The sequence below is a fragment of the Mobula birostris genome, chromosome 8 (genome assembly GCF_030028105.1).
Source record: "Mobula birostris isolate sMobBir1 chromosome 8, sMobBir1.hap1, whole genome shotgun sequence".
Taxonomy (NCBI): domain Eukaryota; kingdom Metazoa; phylum Chordata; class Chondrichthyes; order Myliobatiformes; family Myliobatidae; genus Mobula; species Mobula birostris.
In genome coordinates this window covers 133947009-133965492 of record NC_092377.1, presented here as the reverse complement: position 1 = coordinate 133965492, position 18484 = coordinate 133947009, and the positions used below count along the sequence as shown (strand labels likewise).

At 49.1% G+C, this 18484-nt stretch overlaps 1 protein-coding gene across 2 annotated transcripts in view; it reads left to right on the top strand.

The window, feature by feature from the left end:
- LOC140201726 (POU domain, class 2, transcription factor 2-like) overlaps positions 1-18484 on the top strand; it is a 57947-nt gene that overhangs the window by 37647 nt on the left and 1816 nt on the right. For both annotated transcript variants that reach the window (XM_072266307.1, XM_072266308.1), the window contains 4 exons: positions 4402-4550; positions 5436-5615; positions 13287-13353; positions 14395-14542. In XM_072266307.1, the coding sequence (XP_072122408.1) occupies positions 4402-4550; positions 5436-5615; positions 13287-13353; positions 14395-14542 (544 nt within the window). The remainder of the gene's footprint in view (positions 1-4401; positions 4551-5435; positions 5616-13286; positions 13354-14394; positions 14543-18484) is intronic.

Below are 18484 nucleotides of genomic sequence, written 5' to 3'. Positions count from 1 at the left end.
AGATGCCCTCAGCGGTGGGGAAGCTAGTGTCTATGATAGAACTGGTTAGTTTGTGACCTTCTGCAGTTTTTCTCTGACCTTGTGCAGTGGCCCCTCCATACCAGACGGTGATGCAACCAGTTAGGATGCTCGCCGCGGTACGTCTACAGAAATTTGCGAGTCTTTGGTGACATACCAAGTCTGGTCAAACTCCTAATGAAACATAGCTGCTGCCATGGCTTCTTTATAGTTGCATCAATATGTCGGGCTACGGATAGATCTTCAGAGATGTTGACAGCCAGGAACTTGAAGCTGCTCTCCCTTTCCACTGCTGATCCATCCATGAGGACTAGTCTACATTCCCTAGACTTGCCCTTCCTGAAGTCCACAATCCATTCCTTAGTCTTGAGTGCAAGGTTGCTGTTGCAACACCTCTCAACCAGCTGATCAATCTCACTTCTTGTCACCATCTGAAATGCTGCCAATAATAGCTGTGTCACTGACAGAATTATAGATGGTGTTTGAGCTGTGCCCAGCCACACACTCGTGGGTGTGGAGAGAATAGTTCAGTGGGCTAAGGACCATTCTTTGAGGTGTGCCAGGTAGAGAAACCTTGAACTGTTCCTCAAACATTGAGTGTGCATCTTCAGGCTCCTGTTCCTCCGCTCCAATGGCTGTAATGAGAGAAGGACAGGTTCTGGATGGAGAGGGTCCTTAATAATAGATTCCACCTTCCTGAGGCATTACCCCTTGAAGATGTGCTCAATGGCGGGAGGTTTGTGATAAATAATGGTAAGAGTCAGCGGGGAAATCCCAAATTTCTTTTGTCCCTTGAGGAAGTACAGATGCTGGTGAGCTTTCTTGGCTGTGACATCATTGTTGTTGGACCAAGACAGGCAGCTGGTGACGTTCATTCCTGGAAACTTGAAGCTCTCAATCTCTCCAACTCAGCACCATTAATGTAGACCCGAGCATATGCACCATCCCCCTTTCCTGAAGTCAGTGACCAATGGTAGCATTTAGTATCTATCCCTTATCACCCTGTGGTGGTATGGAATCCCTTGTAGCCCAGCCTGGGGCAAGGCACCAGACTTCCTTCCCAGAAGGACATGTTTTAAGTTTTATAGATACACCAGACCATAAGAGCAAATGAAACAGGAACAGGAGACCATTCAGTTCCTCGAGACTGTTTCCCCAATTGATCTTCTACCCCAGCACTATTTTCCTGCACTAACACTGGAACTTGATTTCCCTGACACCCAGAAATCTGTTCCATCTTTCTTTTAATTGACTCCATTGACTGAGCCCCTGAAACACATTGATCACTGACCTCCAGGCAGAATACGCTCTTTGTACTACCAGCCTTTGCCTACAATGGGCAAGCCGATTCCTTACCCGCACAGCCAAGTTTCCCTGGATCCCATGTCTCCTGACCGCCTGAATGAGTCTGCCGATAGCGATCCTTATCAAATGCCTTAGTAAAATCCATATACACCTCATCCACTGCTCTACCTTCATCAATATGCTTTGTCACATCCTCAAAGTATTCAGTCAGGCTCATGAGGCATGACCTGCCCCTCAGAAAGCAATGCTGACTATCCTTAATCAGACTATGTCTCTCCAAATGCTTGTAGATCCTGTCTCTGAGAATCTTCTCCAATAATATGTCCACCACTGAATGAAGACTCACCAGTCTATAATTCCCAGGGTTATCCCTATTCCCTTTCTTGAACAAAGGAATAACATTTGCTACCCTTCAATCATGTGGCATCACTCCTGTGGCCAGCGAGGATGCAAAGATTATTGCCAATGATATTCTGTTCCCTTACTTCCTGTAACCTGGTGTGTATGCTATCTGGTCCCAAGACCTGATCTATCCCAATATTTTTCAAAAGGTTCAGCATGTCCTCTTTCTTAACATTGACATGTTCAATCAAATCAGCCTGTTTTACACTTTACTCATAAACTTCAAGGTCCCTCTCAATCTTGAATACTAAAGCAAAGTATTCATTAAAGACCTCCCCTGCCTCCTGCAACTCCAGGCACATGTTTGCTCTCATATCATGTCCCCACTCTCACTCTAGCCATCCTCCTATTCTTCACGTATGCCTTGTGGGTTTTCCTTAACCCTACTCGCCCCCCTTTCCAGCTCTCTAAGTCTACTCTTCAGCTCCTTCCTGGCTACCTTGTAACTCCCTAGAGCCCTATCTGAACCTTACTTCCAAAACCTTAAGTAAGCTTCCTTCTTCTTCTTGACTCTTGTCAACCATGGTTCCTTCACCCTGCCTCAATGGGTCAAACCTGTCCAAAACCCCCGGTAAGTGCTCCCTAGACAACCTCCGCATTTCTGTTATACATTTCCCTAAGTACATCCATTCCTAATTTATGCTCCCTGGTTTCTGTCTAATAGCATCATAATTCCCGGTCCCCCAATTAAATATTTTCCTAGAGTTTTAAACTCAGTCTCCCTTTGTCAGTACTTCATCCCCCTGCTAAATTAATCTAACCTTTCCCACACCACAGAATCAGTGGCTCTTTCTATGAGGATGTCAGCCCCGGTTCTTTTAACGTCTCACAACCCCTCCTCCCTTTTCTGCTGACATCCAGAGCTGATCTCAGTGCTAAGGTCTGTAAAACCCTCCCTCCTCTACCCTTTCCCCAGCAGCACATTTATCCATGCTGTCCTCTTGGTCTTCCACCCCTTGGGACGTGGCACAGGGTATAATCTGAAAGTTGCCACCTTGTTGAGGTTCCATAAAACACAGGAGCAGAATTAGGCCATTCGGATCATCGAGTCTGATCAAGACTGATTTATTATCCGCCTCAACCCCATTCTCCTGCCTTCTCCACGTAACCTTTGACACCCTTACAATTAAAAACCTATCAACCTCTACTTTAAATATGCCCAATGATTTGGCCTGTACAGCTGTCTGTGGCAATGAATTCTCTGGCTAAAGAAATTCCTCCTCATCTCTGTTCTAAAGGGACATCTGAGGCTGTGCCCTGTGGTCCTAGACGTCCTCATTATGGGAAACACACCTCCAAGTCCACTCTATCTTTTTTTTTGTGTGCCATACTCTGCTAGAGCCCCGGTGATTTTCAAGTGGTTGTCTTGGAGGAAAGTTTCTGTGAGTGGTCTCCCACGTCCTCCTCACAGCGCAGTATTTTTTTTCACGAGGCTGAGTTGCGAGCTTGACACTCAGCCCGGCATGGAGGGAAAGCATGCCCGACTGGGTTCGAACTTGGGAACCTTCGCTCCGGAGTCCAGTGCTGATGTCGCTGTGCCACCAGCCGGCTCCACTCTATCTAGCCCTTTCAATATTCAATAGATTTCACTGAGATACCCCCTCATTCTTCTAAACTCCAGCAAGCAAAGGCCCAAAGGCGTCAAATGCTCCTCATGCTCCTCAAAGCCCCTGAGGGCCTTTCGTTGCCAGGATCATCCTCTGGACCCTCTACAATGCCAGCAGATCCCTTCTTAGATAAGGGGCCCAAAACTTCTCACAATGCTCCCACTGCCCTCAGGACTCTTTCCCTCTTTTTATTTATACTGCGGCTTTCAGGCTAGATCACAACCTCTTCCTGTGCATCCTACACCTCCCAAACCTTCTCTGTAGTGACACAGTGATATCCTGAACCACAGATATGTATACGTACATACTTTGTATACATACACGTATGCACTTTTATGATAAAACTTACTTTGAACTTTGAGGTGCACGAGGAACTGGTCAGGCAGCACCCATGGAGGGGAATGGGCAATCGATGTTTCAGATCGAGTCCCCTCATCTGCACTGGGAAGTTTCCCTGCCTGCGTAAGAGAATCATGTGCTCCTGGGCCTCTCAGTTCTACAACATTTCCAGGGCTGTGGACTCCTTGGATCCTGCCCTGGTTTAACTGATGAGCTTCTTGCACTTGTCCAAGTGGCAATGCAGATGGGACAAGGGTGGGGGTGGGCGGTGGAGACTGAGGTTGGCATACCAGGGCTGGAGGGAGAGGGATGGGGTCGGGTGATGGAGACCGAGATTGGCATACCAGGGCTGGAGGGAGAGGGATGGGGTCGGGTGAAGGAGATCAGAGGGTGTGATGGTAGAAGAATACGCTGGGGGTCATTGGGTGGTAGGAGAGAGATGTAAGGAGAGGGAAAGAGGAAGGGATGGAATGGAAGGGATGGAGATGAGTGAGCGAGTATGGAGGATGTGACAGTAGAGATGGAGGGAGTAGAATGGAAGGGGATGGAGGATAAATGATGCAGCTTCACGGAGTGAAAGGGGTTGGGTGTGCAGGAGTGGAGTTGGATGTAATGAAAGGTCTGAGGGAAAGGAATGAGAGGGAGATAGCAAGGAACAGAGGGAAGGGATTGAAATGGTGAGGGGAGGACACCTCTTCCTGTCGTACTCACCTGCCCGTGTACCCGGCAGAGAACATGTCTGCGGACTCGACCCTGCCCAGCCCCAACGCACTAAGCAGCCCGCCGGTCGGCATGGAGGGGATGGGGGGACGACGCAGGAAGAAACGAACAAGCATCGAGACCAATGTCCGCGTGGCCTTAGAGAAGAGCTTCCTGGCGGTAGGTATCCCTGAGTAAGGGCAGAATGTCTCTCACACAAAAGTGGGACACCACACTGACGGACAACGTAGTACACAAAAAGATGCTGAAGGAACTCAACTGGTCAGGTGACATCTGCAGAGAGGAATAGGCAGTCAGTGTTTCGAGCCGAGACCCTTCATCGGGACCAGTGAAGTGTCTCAGCCTGAAACACCAGCTGTATATTCCTCTCCATAGATGCAGCCTGACCTGCTGAGTTCCTTCAGCAATTTGTGTGTGTTACTCTGGATTTCCAGCTTCTGCAGAAACTCCTGTGTTTATGACTGATGGGCAGGGAGTGTGTTATACAGGACTGGGCTCACCATGCTCCTGGGCAGGGAATATGTTACTGCGGGGTGAGTCTGGTGACAGTGAACACACACAGAGTCATCTGATGGGTATGCAGATCGAGAGGTGGAGGGGGATTGGGGATTGATTAGAGTGAAAGGGATCACGGTGGGGAAGGTAATATGTCAGTGTTGAGAGTGGGGGAGTAGGAATGGCGGGGTGGATGAGTTTGCGAGAGGTAGATGGCAGTGTGGTACACTTTGCGTGGGTGTGGGTGGGGGACGGTGCTGTGGAGGGAGTAGCAGAGGCTTGATGTTAGGAGGGTTTGGGCTGGTGAGGCAGTGGGAGGTAGATGGAGGGTGCGGAATTGTTTGGGGAGGGAGTCCACGAGAGGTATGGGGAAGGGGGCAGTGAGGGTGAAGTTAGTGGGGGAGGGTGTGGTTGATGCTGAGACTGTGAGGGGTGGGTGTGGGTGGGGGAGGCTGTTGGAGCGTGGTGGGGGTTCAGTCAGAAGGCGAGGGGACGTCCCCCTCCGAGCTTGTGTGTGACTCTAGCTGTGACCACCCCTCCCTCGGACAGAACCAGAAGCCGACCTCGGAGGAGATCCAGCTGATCGCCGAGCAGCTGACCATGGAGAAGGAGGTGATCCGCGTCTGGTTCTGTAACCGGCGGCAGAAGGAGAAGCGCATCAACCCCGCCAGCAACAGCGGCCTGACTCCCCACACCCACAGCAAGCCGTCCGTCTACAGCACACACATGGTGAGTGGGCGAGGCTGGCTCCACCCCAGGGGAACAGAGTGACCTGCCCACCCCACCCTTTTTTGCTGCAGAGTGAGGGGTGCGGAGCACCGCGCCGGGCTGCTGTGGCCGCACGAGGGGAGGGGGAAGGTGGGACACCCTCCGCCCAGCTGTGAGAGTTACCGGAAGAGGCGCCATGTTGATGAGGGCTCCTGCAGGGGCCCCGTGTCCCACTTCATCCCCAACAGTTGTGTAAACTGATCTAGGAGCTGTTCCCGGGGCGGGAGACACGGGGAGACGGATGTTAAGTGCTGCTGGAAGATCATCAGCTCAACAAAAGGCACCCTGTGGCCTGCCCAAAACTCATTGGTCTCCCAGCACGGTGAGATATTCATTAGGGAACACTGCCAGTTGGCACATTCCAGATACAGGAGGGAGAGGCAGAGGTTATTATGTAAATGGTGACAGGTTGCAGAGGGACTGGGGGGTGCTTGCGCCTGAATCGCAAAAGGTCGGTTTGCAGGTACAACACAGGGCCAATGCAATGTTGTTCTTCATTGCTGGAGGGATTGAATTAAAGAGCAGGGAAGTTATGCTGGAGCTGTACAGGGCACAGGTGAGACCGCACCTGGAGTACTGCTCGTAGTCCTGGTTTCTACTTGAGGAAAGATGTACTGAGGATGTTCGCCAGGTTGATTCCAGAGATGATGGGGTTTACCAATAAGGAGAGGTTGAGTCTCCTGGGACTATACTCACTGGAATTCAGAAAATTGAGAGCAGATCTTATAGAAACCTATGAAATGGAAATATATAAAGTTTACAAGACTCGGGTAGGTGAGACTGGACCTAAGGGGCATAGCCTCAAGATTCAGGGGGAGTACATTTAGGACGGAAATGAGGAGAAGCTGCTTTTCCCAGAGAGTAGTGAATCTGTGCAATTCTCTGCTGATGGAAGCGGTAGAGGCTCCCTCATTAAATATACTTCATACACAGTGAGATAGATTTTTGCATAGTAGGGTTCTTGGAAAAAGACAGGTGGTAGAGCTGAGTCCATGCCCAGATCAACCATGATCTTGTTGAATGGCGGAGCAGGTTCGATAGACCAGGTGGCCCCATTCCGGGTTCTTCCACTACAGGACAGGGACGTTCTGGATTGGGTGGGAAAGCCCCAAAATAATGTATTAACGTACCACTGTGGGGAGCCACATGCATCGCAATGTGCATCAGTATGAAAAACGAAGTTAACACTAGTTTTCTCCTAACTTAGGGGGTGGCCATGAACACCCACATGGGCCCCAGCTATGCCTGCCTTTTTGTTGACTACGTAGAACAGTCCATATTCCAAGCCTTACCCAGTAACGCTCCCCAACTCTTCCTGCTCTACATTGACGACTGCATTGATGCTGCATTATGCACCCATCCTGGACCTCCTCAATTTCATCAACTTTGCCTCCAACTTCCACCCTTCCCTTAAATTCACTCAGTCCACTTCTGACACCCCTCTTCCCTTTCTTGATTTCTCTGTCTTCATCTCTGGCGACAAACTGTCGACCAGTATCTTTTATAAACCTACCGATTCCCACAGTTATCTCGATTGTATCTCTTCCCACTCTGTCTCCTGTAAAATGCCATTCCCTTTTCTCAGTTCATTTGACTCCACAGCATTTGTTTCCAGGACATCAGAGATGCTTTCCTTCTTCAAAATCTGGGTTCCTTTCCCCCTCCATTGATGCAGCCCTCACCTGCATCTCCTCCGTTTTCCGGACATCTACGCTCATCCTTTGTTCCCGACACCTTAACAGAGATATTTTTCCTCTTGTCCTCACTTCATGTCCTCCATGTCCAACACTTCATTCTCTGCAACTTCCGCCATCTTCAAAAGGATCCTGCCACAAAATACATCTTTACCTCCCTTCCCCTTCACATTCTCTGCTTTCCACAGGGATCGATCCCTCCATGATTTCCTTGTTCATTTGTCCCTCCCAGCACATATCCTTGCAAATGACCTGCCCTTTCACCTCCTCCCTTACCTCCATTCAGGTACTGTAAACAAACTGTCCTTGCAGGTGAGGCAACACTTCACCTGCCAATCTTTTGGGGTCTGTTGTGTCCAGTGCTGTCTAAACACACTGGTGATACCCGATGTAAATTGGGAGAGCACTTTGTCAAACACCTCAGCTCCATCCGCCAAAAGCGGAATTTCCCAGTGGCCAATCATTTTAGTTCCTATCCCCATTCTCATTCCAACATGTTGGTCTATGGTTTCCTCTTTTGGGTGAAGTTAGCAACATCTCATGTTCCATCTAGATAGCCTCCAACCTGATGGCAAGAGCACTGATTTCTCCTTCTGGTAACTTTTTTCCCCTTCCCCTTTTCCTCTTCTTCTGTTCCCCATTGTGGCCTCTTATCTCTTCCCCTCACCTCCCCCTTGTGGCCCTCCATCTTCCCCTTCTCCTACGGTTCACTCTCCTCTCCTATCAGATTCAACCCTTTACTTTCCCACCCACCTGGCTTTGCTTATCACCTTCTAGCTAGTCTTCCTTCCAGTTCCCCCTCCACCCACTTTTTCACTCTGGCATCTTCTCCCTTCCTTTCAAGTTCTGAAGAAGGGTCTCAGCCTGAAACATTGACTGTTTATTCATTTCCGTAGACGCTGCCTGGCCTGCTGAGTTCCTCCAGCGTTTTGTGTATGTTGCTCTGTGTTTCCAGAGATTTTCTCTTGTGTTTATGGTTAACACTACTAAATGCATTGCCCAGGAATGAAAAGACTTTGAATGGTTTATTCTTGCATAATTTTTTAATCGCGAATACAGGTTATTTTTTTTTAAAGAATGAGCTAAGAACCCAAGTCCACAAGCACTGGGGAAGGAGGTGACAGAAGAGCAGGAGGCTGGTATTGAGGAGGGAAGTATTGCAGTTCGAGAAATAAACTGCAGTGGTCATGATGAGGCAGACTCAGAGATCAGGTTCATCTTTATCTTACAAAAGTCGGCTGTATCTTGCTCCCTACTGTGTGGATGAGTGGTCAGGAGGAAGTCGATGGGAATATGGGGGACAAAACTTAGATTAGTAATCTCTGGGTTAGTCCAGCGCCACGTCACATTGGTATAGATGCACAATGGAAAGTATCCAGCACAACCTAGTATGGAAACACCAGTGCCCAGGAACAGAAAAGGCTACAGAAAGAAGTGGACATTGTCTAGTCTATCACAGCCAAAGCCCTCCCCACCATTGAGTATATTTACATAGAGCACTACGATAAGAAAGCAGCATCTGTCATCAAAGAACCCCAACATACAGGCCATGCCCTCATCTCGAGGTATAGAGGCCTTAGATCGAACACCACCAGGTTCAGGAACAGTTATTACCCTACAAGCATCAGGCTCCTGCACTAGAGTGGATAACTTCAATCACTGCAGCTCTGAACTGATTTTATAACCTACAGATCCTCTTTCAAGGACTCTTTACATCTCACATTCTGAGTATTATTTTTATCTGCACAGTGTGTTTTCTTTTGCACATCGGTTGTTTGCCAGCCTTTGTCTTTCATTGTCTTACAGTTTTTCATAAAATTCTATTGTATTTCTTTTTTCCTTGTAAAATCTACAAGAAAATAAACCTCAAGGCACTATATGGTAACATATACATACTTTGATAATAAAGTTACTTTTGAACTTTTGAATATGCTCGTAAGGTCAGCAACATATATGGTAACACATATGTACCTTGATTATAAACTTATTTACTTTGTTTAACCTTTTGACAACTTTCACATCTTCTGAATTTTTGATATTCCGCTTGGGCATGTAACTCTCCCTGCATCTTCCACATTCCCTTTTGTGATGCCATTTGACGTACTGGTTTGGAACTGCAGCCAGGAATGGTTAAACATTGGGACAGATTGCGTGGCCCCAGGGCTATTTTTGTGGCATGCAACCTCTTCATCTACGGCTGTTGGCAGCAGCGTATGCCTCTGGGTCTCCACTGAAGGTTGGCCCATCTGTGGAACTTTGACTAATTTGAACCAATGCTCTTCTCTTTCCTTGTAAGACTCTCCAGCAAAGAAAGATAAGGAAATATTTGGGGAAAGCATGTTTACTCTAAAGAAAAGGCCCTTAAGAATACAAAGCCAGTTAACTAAACTCTTTGTCACATAGATCGATTCCTCTTGCATCGTTTCCCATGGATAATTGTGTGTTTTTTCCCAACTGCTCAGAATGATCATTTAGGAGCTTACTAACTGTATCCAGTTCAGGCAACAATGGACAGAACTATGACTGTATTACCATTCGCAAGAAGTTACCCCAAAGCTGATGAGTGAAAAAGGTCAGCAGAAAACATAATGTCTGGAGACCCTGGGTTTATCTTCAGCCAGCCTGGCTCCACTGGAAAGGCATGACCAAGGGGAAAGTCCACAGGCTCTACAGATGTAGCACTTACAATGGTGCTGTTTTTTTGAGGCATCTCAGCACATTGAGACCCAGCTGCAGTCAGAATGTTTAGATGGTTAATTTTAGAAAACAAATTGCTGCCCAATTATGTTGCTCTAATTTTTTTATTCCTTCCCTTCTGGAGTTTTTGCTTTAATGTTTGCTGAGCAAATCCAAACAGTGTGGAAACACTGCCACTGAATCCTTCAGTTTTATTAATGATATACTAATTTTATGCAAAAAATGATATATCATCAATGAAGGCATATAGTATAGGTTAGCAAAACTGGATTCAATAATATGCATAAAATACATAATATTCATTGTTCATTTGTATCTACCTTATTGCAGTCCACTATTATTCTATTATAGATTTATTGAGTATGCCCACAAGACAATGAATCTCAGAGTTGTATATGGTGACATGTACGTACTTCGATAATAAGTTTCAACTTTAAGAGGAGGGTAGGACAAAAGAATGTGTGGTAGGGAGCTGGTGTAAGGCAGGGATTCGGGTATTGGACTGTTGGGATGTCTCCTGGACAGAGGTGACGTGGACAAGAGGGATGGGTTACACCTGAGCTGAAGGAGATCAGTATCCTGGCAGGTGGATCTGCTGCACCTATTCAGGTGGCTTTAAACTGCCCACCAGAGAGGTGGGACCCGGTGGGAGATGAGGAAGTTGAGGCAAATGTAGAAGATGAAGTGACACAAGAGGTCCTGCAGGTAATGAAAACCTTGAGGAACACATACAAGATGCTGGAGCAACTCAGCTGCTTGCTGTCCCCCTTGAGAATGACCTGCAACTGTTCAGAGGCATCCTCAACCTTGACAGCAGGGAGGCAACACACCATCCTGTGGCCGCAGGATCTCCTGTCTGTCCTCCTAACCATCACTACAGCTCTCCTTGTCTCCACCCTCCCTGCTGTGCTTCAGACTCAGTCACTGAGCCACAGACCAGGCTGCTGCTGCTCGCCTCTGAAAGGCCACCCTCTGCCAAAACTGGATACATGTTAGCGAGGGAACAATCACAAGGGATCTTGCACTCTCTGCCTACCCCTTCTGTTCTTCCTGGTGGTCACCCTACCAGCTGCCCCCTGTAACTCTGGTGTGAGTCCCTCTCTGTGAAGTTCTCCAGAGAGAGTCCACGCGCAGGTCCTAATCTAGAACCTCCCTTATCTGTTCACAGCACACTTAAATGTCTCTTAAGAGCCTGACGCAGAGTCTCCGCCCAAAACCGCAGCCATCCCCTGTCTCCCACAGATGCTGCTTGACTTGCTAAGTTCTTCCTGCAGTTAGTTTACTGCTCCAGATTCCAGAATCTGTAATCTCTTGAGTCTCTGTTAAATATTCTTCAAGTCAGAATTGATTCACTGGCAGTACAAAGTTTTGCTTTCCAGTGGATATGCCTCGAACTTGCCAAGGTTCAGCCTTGCTCCTCAGTGTGTTGGATACTGAACTGTGCCTCATGGGATAATGGACTTTGCAGAGCAGAGGGTGTGCCCACTGGTCCTCACTGGCTGCAGGGTGGAAGTTAGCGCTCACAGGGAGCTGTGATCTGAGGGGAGCTGGCTCCAGCCACCTGCTGAAAGAGTGTAGCCTGTGCTGTGGTCCTGGGCCAGCCACCTCCCTTCCTGCTGCTGCTCGGTCAGAACCTGAATCAGGTTTATTATCATAAGACCATACAATATAGGAGCAGAACTAGGCCATTCAGCCCATCGAGTCTGCTCTGCCATTCAATCATGGGCTGATCCAATTCTTCCAGTCATCCCCACTCCCCTGCTTTCACCCCATACCCTTTGATGTCTTGGCTAATCAAGAACCTTTTTATTTCTGTCTTAAATACACCCAATTACTTGGCCTCAACAGCCACTCATGGAAAAAAAAAATCCACAGATTTACCACCCTTTAACTAAAGTAATTTCTCTGCATCTCAGTTCTAAAAGGACATCCTTCAATCCTGAAGTCGTTAGTCGTGCCCTCTTATCCTAGACTCCCCTACCATGGGAAATAACTTTGTCATATCTAATCTGTTCAGGTCTTTTAACATTTGGAATGTTTCTCTGAGATCTTCCCCTCATTCTCCTTAACTCCAGGAAATACAGCCCAAGAGCTGCCAGACGTTCCTCATATGATAGCTCTTTCATTCCTAGAATCATTGATGTTATATCGTGAACTTCATTTTATGGCAACAGGACATTTTGGTATTAGTTTATTATCATGTGCACCAACATATAGTGAGAAGCTTGTCTTGGGTACTGTTCACAGATCAAATCATTACACAGTGCACTGAGGTAGAACAAGATAAAAACAGAGTATAAAAACCAATGCAAACAAGTGCAGTGCATGTAAATGATATCATAATGAGGTAGATTGTGAGGCCAGGAGTTCATCTTTTCGTACAAGAAGTCTGTTCAGTCTGTTTAACAGAAGCTGACCTTGAGCCTCAAGGTACATGCTTTTAGGCTTTTGTATTTTCCACTCATGGGAGGGGGGAGGAGAGAAAATGTTTGGGATGGGAAGGGTCTTTGAATATCTTGGCTGCTTTACCGAGGCAGGGAGAAGTATAGACAGAGTCCGTGGAGGGGAGGCTGGTTTCCGTGATGCGCTGAGCTGTGTCCACAACTCGCCGCAGTTTCTTGCAGTCACTAGCAGAGCAGTTGCCGTGCCAAGCTGTGATGTATCCTACAGAATGCTTTCTATGTTGCATCAATAACAATTGTCTAGGGGTGGTGAGGTCATGTCAAATTCCATTAGTCTCCTGAAGAAGTAAAGGCATTGGTGAGCTTTAAAAATATATGTTGCAATAAGAAAATAAATAGTGCAGAATAGTGAAGTAGTGTTCATGAATTCATGGACTGTTCAGAAATCTGGTGGGAGAGGAGTTCCTAAAGAAACTCTTCCCAAAGGACGAGGTGTGGGCCTTCAGGCTCCTGTACCTCCTGCCTGCTGATAGAAGAGGGCATCTCCTGCATGGTGAAGGTCCTTATGATGGATGACACCTTCCTGAGACACCAGGTTAGGGTATGCCTGTGATGGAGTTGTTGAGTCTAAAACCCTCGCAGACTCTTTCAATGCAGTGCGTTGGAGGCTCCGTTCCAGGTGGTGATGCACCCGGTTAATTTGCTGGAGCCTTTGGTGACATGCCAAATCTCCTCAGACTCCTAATGGCGTGTAGTCACCGGCACAGTTTCAGCCCCTGGCTCGCCGAACCCTTCCCAGTGTCTGTCTGATGGTTGTTCCATTTACCGCTCCCTTCCAGGTCTCTCCTCAGCCCACGGGTTTGAACCTGCCAGTATCACAGAGTTCCAACAGCCTCAGCACAACAGGTAACAGGCTGAACCGCAACAGGGGAGCAGGCGGGGTGGGGGCGGTGGGGCGGGAAGAGAAAGACAGGGGGAGGGTAACCGCAACAGGGGAGCAGGCGGGCTCTGGGTGGGGGGGGCGCGGGAAGAGAAAGACAGGGGGAGTGTATGGTGGGGCTGGGCACAGGGTGCAGGGGGAACGAGGTGGAGGAAGGTATTGCGGGTGGAGAAGACTGGGGTTGGGGATAGTGGCTGTAGAGTGCTGAGGGAGGGGGAGAGGGGCAGGGAGAGGAAGAGGATGGGAAAAGTTGGGCAAGGTTAGAGTGGGAGGGGCAGGGAGTGGATGAAGGGTGGAGGGGTGAAGAAAGAGGGTCGGGGACAGGGGAGGGAAAAGGAGCGGGTGAGAGGAGGGGCCGAAGAGGAGATAGGGTGGTATGGGAAAAGGACAGGGGAGGGGGTGCCAGGGGCAGGGGAAGGTGTGGTGGAGAGGGTGGGGAGGGGCAAGGGAGAGGGGCAGGCGAGGGGATCGGGGTTGGGGATAGAAGGTTGGAGGAGAGGGAGAGAGGGAAGGAGTGAATGAATGTGGGGGAGAGGGGCAGGGAGGGAGAGATTGTGGATGGGAGAGGGCCAAGGGAGTGTTCGGAGGGGTGAGGGGCAGGGTTTTGAGGTGAGATGGACATCCTCAGCACATGAGTTGGAAGAGACAAAGAGATGAGAGAGGGGGAGAGAGAAAGAGAGAGATATATATAGAGATAGAGATAGAGAGAGATAGAGAGGGGGAGAGGGAGGGGGGGAGGAGGGAGAGGTATAGGGGGAGGGGAAGATGAGGATGGATGGGGGAGAGATGCAGAGGAGGGGTGGTGGAGTGGACAGGGACCAGGACAGGAATGGGAAGGTGGGGGGGAATAGAGACAGGAGGAGGGAATGGTGTGGGGTGAGGTAACAGGACGGTGTTGGTTCTGGTTGGGATGGAGAGGTATTGCATGACCTGGGAAGGAAGGGAATGGTTCAGTGAGCTGAGCCCAGCAATGGTGCTGACTGTGATCCTGTCCTGTCTACTCCCAGTTTCTACCATGTCTGCCGCTGGGTCGTCACACACGCCGGGAGTAAGCGGGAGCTCCTTGTCGGCACTCAACACCTCCCCTCCCACACCCCCGAACAGCACAAACAGCAGCCACTCGATGGCACTGTCAGCACTGAACACCAGCACAGGGTAAGAGACATTCCCTTCTCACACCTCAGCCCAGAGACGCTGAAACACCAGGGAGCGGCGCAATGCGAGGGAGGGGGGGAAGGGAGAGAGGCGATGTCAGAGACACCAGGGGCTGGGGGGGCGGGTGCATGTCCTGTGGAATGGAGCACACTGCGGAGGAAACAGAAGAGAGAGTTGGTGGTCTGGTTACCCTGAGGGAGAGGGGAACATAGAGGAGATGATGAGGTCTGGAGTGAGACTTCGATGCCATGTGGGGCTGACAGCATCCCCGTCCCATCCCATCGTCCCCCCAAAACATATCCATCGCCATCACTACCCCCAAAAACACACACACACCCTATCTCCAAAAACACCCACACACACGGATGTGTACATGCCCGGAATGCATATGCTTAAAAACACACGCACAATATGCATGTGCCTATACATACACATGTAAATGTTGCACACATATTATGCACACACATACATACAAAATGTACACATACAACTATGCATATACACACACACACACACAGACAGCATGTATGCACACATGTATACAAACATATAAGCACACACATTCACTGGCGTTGACACTCCACACTGAAGGAGCACCCCCTTGCACCCCTGTGCATGCCTGCCCACGGACCCAGCCAGGACCTGCACCCCTCAGTATGCGACGACTGTTTCTGAATGCCTTCTGTTGGTTGGATTGCAGGAGTTCACTGCTGCCTGTCAACCATGGGATTAACGCCTCGTTGATGGCCAGTAATCCCTTGGCCACCATCCAAGGTTTGTTTGTATCTGTGTGTGCACTCATTCCATTTCACCCACAAGGCAAGTGCTGCTGGCCTCGGGAGTGACGGTCCCACACATCCTGCATCAGACCCGTCACACACCCTGCCATATGCGTCATGAATCCTGCCCGCATGTATGTTACACATTCCACTCCATTACTGTCATATCATACAGTCCCCCCCATCTCCCGTAAACCACCACACGTCTGGACTGGACGTGTCCCTGAAGGTCACTACTCCCCTTTCCAATTCTCTTATCTTCTCTCCTCTCTTGCCCTCTAACCCCCTTCAATCTCTTTCTCCCTTCTCACATATACTTCTTGTCTCTTCCCCAATCTCTCCTGATCTCACCCTCTGCTCCATTCTGTCCCGTCATCTTTCCCCGATCACCTCCTGCTCTTTTCCATCACCTTGGTGTCCATCTTGCTGCTCTGACTTTCCTGGTTTCTCTTTCCAAGGATTAGGTGCCAGCCTTAGGTTCTCATCTTTGTCCTGTTGTGAAGCAAGGAATGATGGACAAGGTATATCTGTGCAGAGCAAGGGAAAGCTGACATTTCAGACTGATGACTGTTCCAAAACTTGCATGTCTTCATACTGGGTTTGGGGAGGTTAGACACTATTCTCCGGTGGGTGGGTGTAGTGGAGTGTCAAGAAAAGAAATCTTGTCTCAGCTGTACAACCACAGCTGTGCTTAAGCATAACCCTCCCTTGAGGCCCCAATTCTTTATCCTCTCCTCTGAAGGTCCCAACTCTCCACCCCCTCCCCTGAAAAGTCCAGACTCTTTTCTTCTCCCCCTCCCTGAAGATACCCAACTCTCCCACTCCTTTCCCTGAAGGTCCTGCCTCTTCCCCCTCCCCTGAGGTCATGACTGTCACACCCTTTCCTCTGACTCCCCCCTTCTTCCCCTAAAGTTCCTGACTTCCCTCCCCACCCCCCTAATGGTCCTGACTCTCCCTCCCCATGTCCTAAATGTCTCGACTCCCCACTCCCTGGACTCTCTATCCCCTCTCCTGAAGGTTCCGACTCTCTCTCACCCTGCCCCCAATGGGATCTCCTGATTTAACCTTGTACCCCAGGCATTCGGGATGAGCATCGCCCACTGCCTGCAGACGGAGCATCTCCAGCCTGCAGACCATCGGGTTTAGAGGAAGAAGGAGTGAACCATGGTGGAACTCACCGGGTCAGACAGCATCGGTGGAGGGAAATAAACATGACGTTTTGAAAGAAGGATTTTAATCAGAAACTTCAGCTGTCCATTCATAAGAACATAAGAAATAGAAACAGGAGCAGACCATCTGGCCTGTCAAACCATTCAATAAGATCATAGCTGATCTGGCTGTGGACTCACCTTTTCCCCCTAACCCTTAAATCCCCTGCTATGCAAAAATCTATACAACTCTTCCTTAAATATACTTAATGAGGTTAGCTGTACTGCTTCTGTAGGCCGAGAATTCCATAGTGTCACGACTCCCTGGGAAAAGCAGTTTCTCCTCATCTCCTTTCATGTACCTATTCCACCAAAATCTTGAGGCTATGTCTTGTAGTTCTAATCTTGCTTACCAGTGTAACAACTTTCCTATCTCTATCTTATCTATTCCTTTTATAATTTTATACACGATCCCCTCTCATCCTTCTCATCCACTGAGTATAATCCCGGGTGACTCCATCTCTCTTCATCTCTGGAATCAACCTGGTGAACCTGTTCTGTACTGCCTCCAAACAGTGTAATCCCTTCGTTCTTTCCCCTTCCCTGCCCCCATTTGGTGTACACTCGGGGAAGGATGCTGCTGTACCCCCGCACCACTGGTAATGAGAAGAGGGTTTGTCCTGGTCGGTGAGGGCCGTTAATGATAGACGTCCCCTGCTTGAGGCACCGCTACTTGAAGATGTCCCTAACGGTGCGGGGGTTGTGCCCATGATGGTGCTGGCTAAGTCTACAACTCTCTGCAGCCTCTTGCGACCCTTTGTATTGGTACCTCCATGCCTATAGAAGCAGGTTGGAAACTCTGACTGCAGCAGTGAGAGGTTGACGATGTCCACGGGGAGCGGTGGCAGTGGACTCGCTGATGGTGGAGTGAGGAATTTGGGGGTGGAAGGTTTGGAGAAGGCACGGGACATTGCTCATACCAAAGCCCCAGTAGCAAAGATCTGACGGGAAGGCAGAGAGCTTGTAGGCCCAAATGAGTACCTCCGGCTCCTCCTTGTCAACGCACAAGGCCGTCAATCAGAAATGGTCACTCCCACTCTCTGCTTAGAGGCTGCCTGACTGACTGAGCATTTCCAGCCCTCCCGGCATTGATGCCAGCATTCTCACAAGCAACAGTGCCCCAGGGCACAATCTTACAACACCCTTCGAACTATGTCTCCGTCTCATTCCTTGTCAAGTGTCTACGTTCTTGAGCCAGTGTACCCGTCCCCGGTTCAGTGTCTCCGACCCCGGTTTAGTGTCCCTGTCCTTGGTTCAGTGTTTCTGACCTTGTGCCCCTGTCCGTAGTTATATTTCTGTGTCCCTCTATCTGGTGTCTCGGTGTCCCAAGTTCGGTGATCCCATATCTCTTTCACACTACCATCAGACCTCTGAACTAGTCACCTCCTTCCCAGTCGTGCTGCCACATTCTCAGATTCTTAACTCTACTTCTTGCAATCATTCTCTTATTGTCACTTCAGAATTTTTTTGTTGCACTACTTTAGATGTGCACTCGTAACCTTTGCAACATTCTGTCATTTTGATATTCTGGGTGCTGTGAATCTTAGATCAGTACCTGGCCCTCTAACAGTGTCAGCATTGTTTCCGGAGAATATCCTGTCCCCGGCTACTTCCGATCTGCACAGGGTTGCCTTCCTCAGTCCCAAGAGACTCTCTTCTTTCTCCCCTCTACACCCTGTCACATCTCAGTGGCCTGCTTTATTTTTATATCACGTCACGATATCTCAGTGATCACGTCCCGGTGTTTTTCAGTTTGTTCCCTGGAGTTCCAGCAGTGTTCTGCCCTCTAGCAGTGGTCATGACAACCTCATGACATATGGCGAATATCACTGGGGGTGCGTTCCCACTCCATGTCATCTGTTCCCCATGTCCTCATGACGGTGTGTTCTCACGTAAAGCAGCATTGGGACCAGTTCAAATGCATCGCCACGTTGTGTTCTCAGTAACTGTGATGT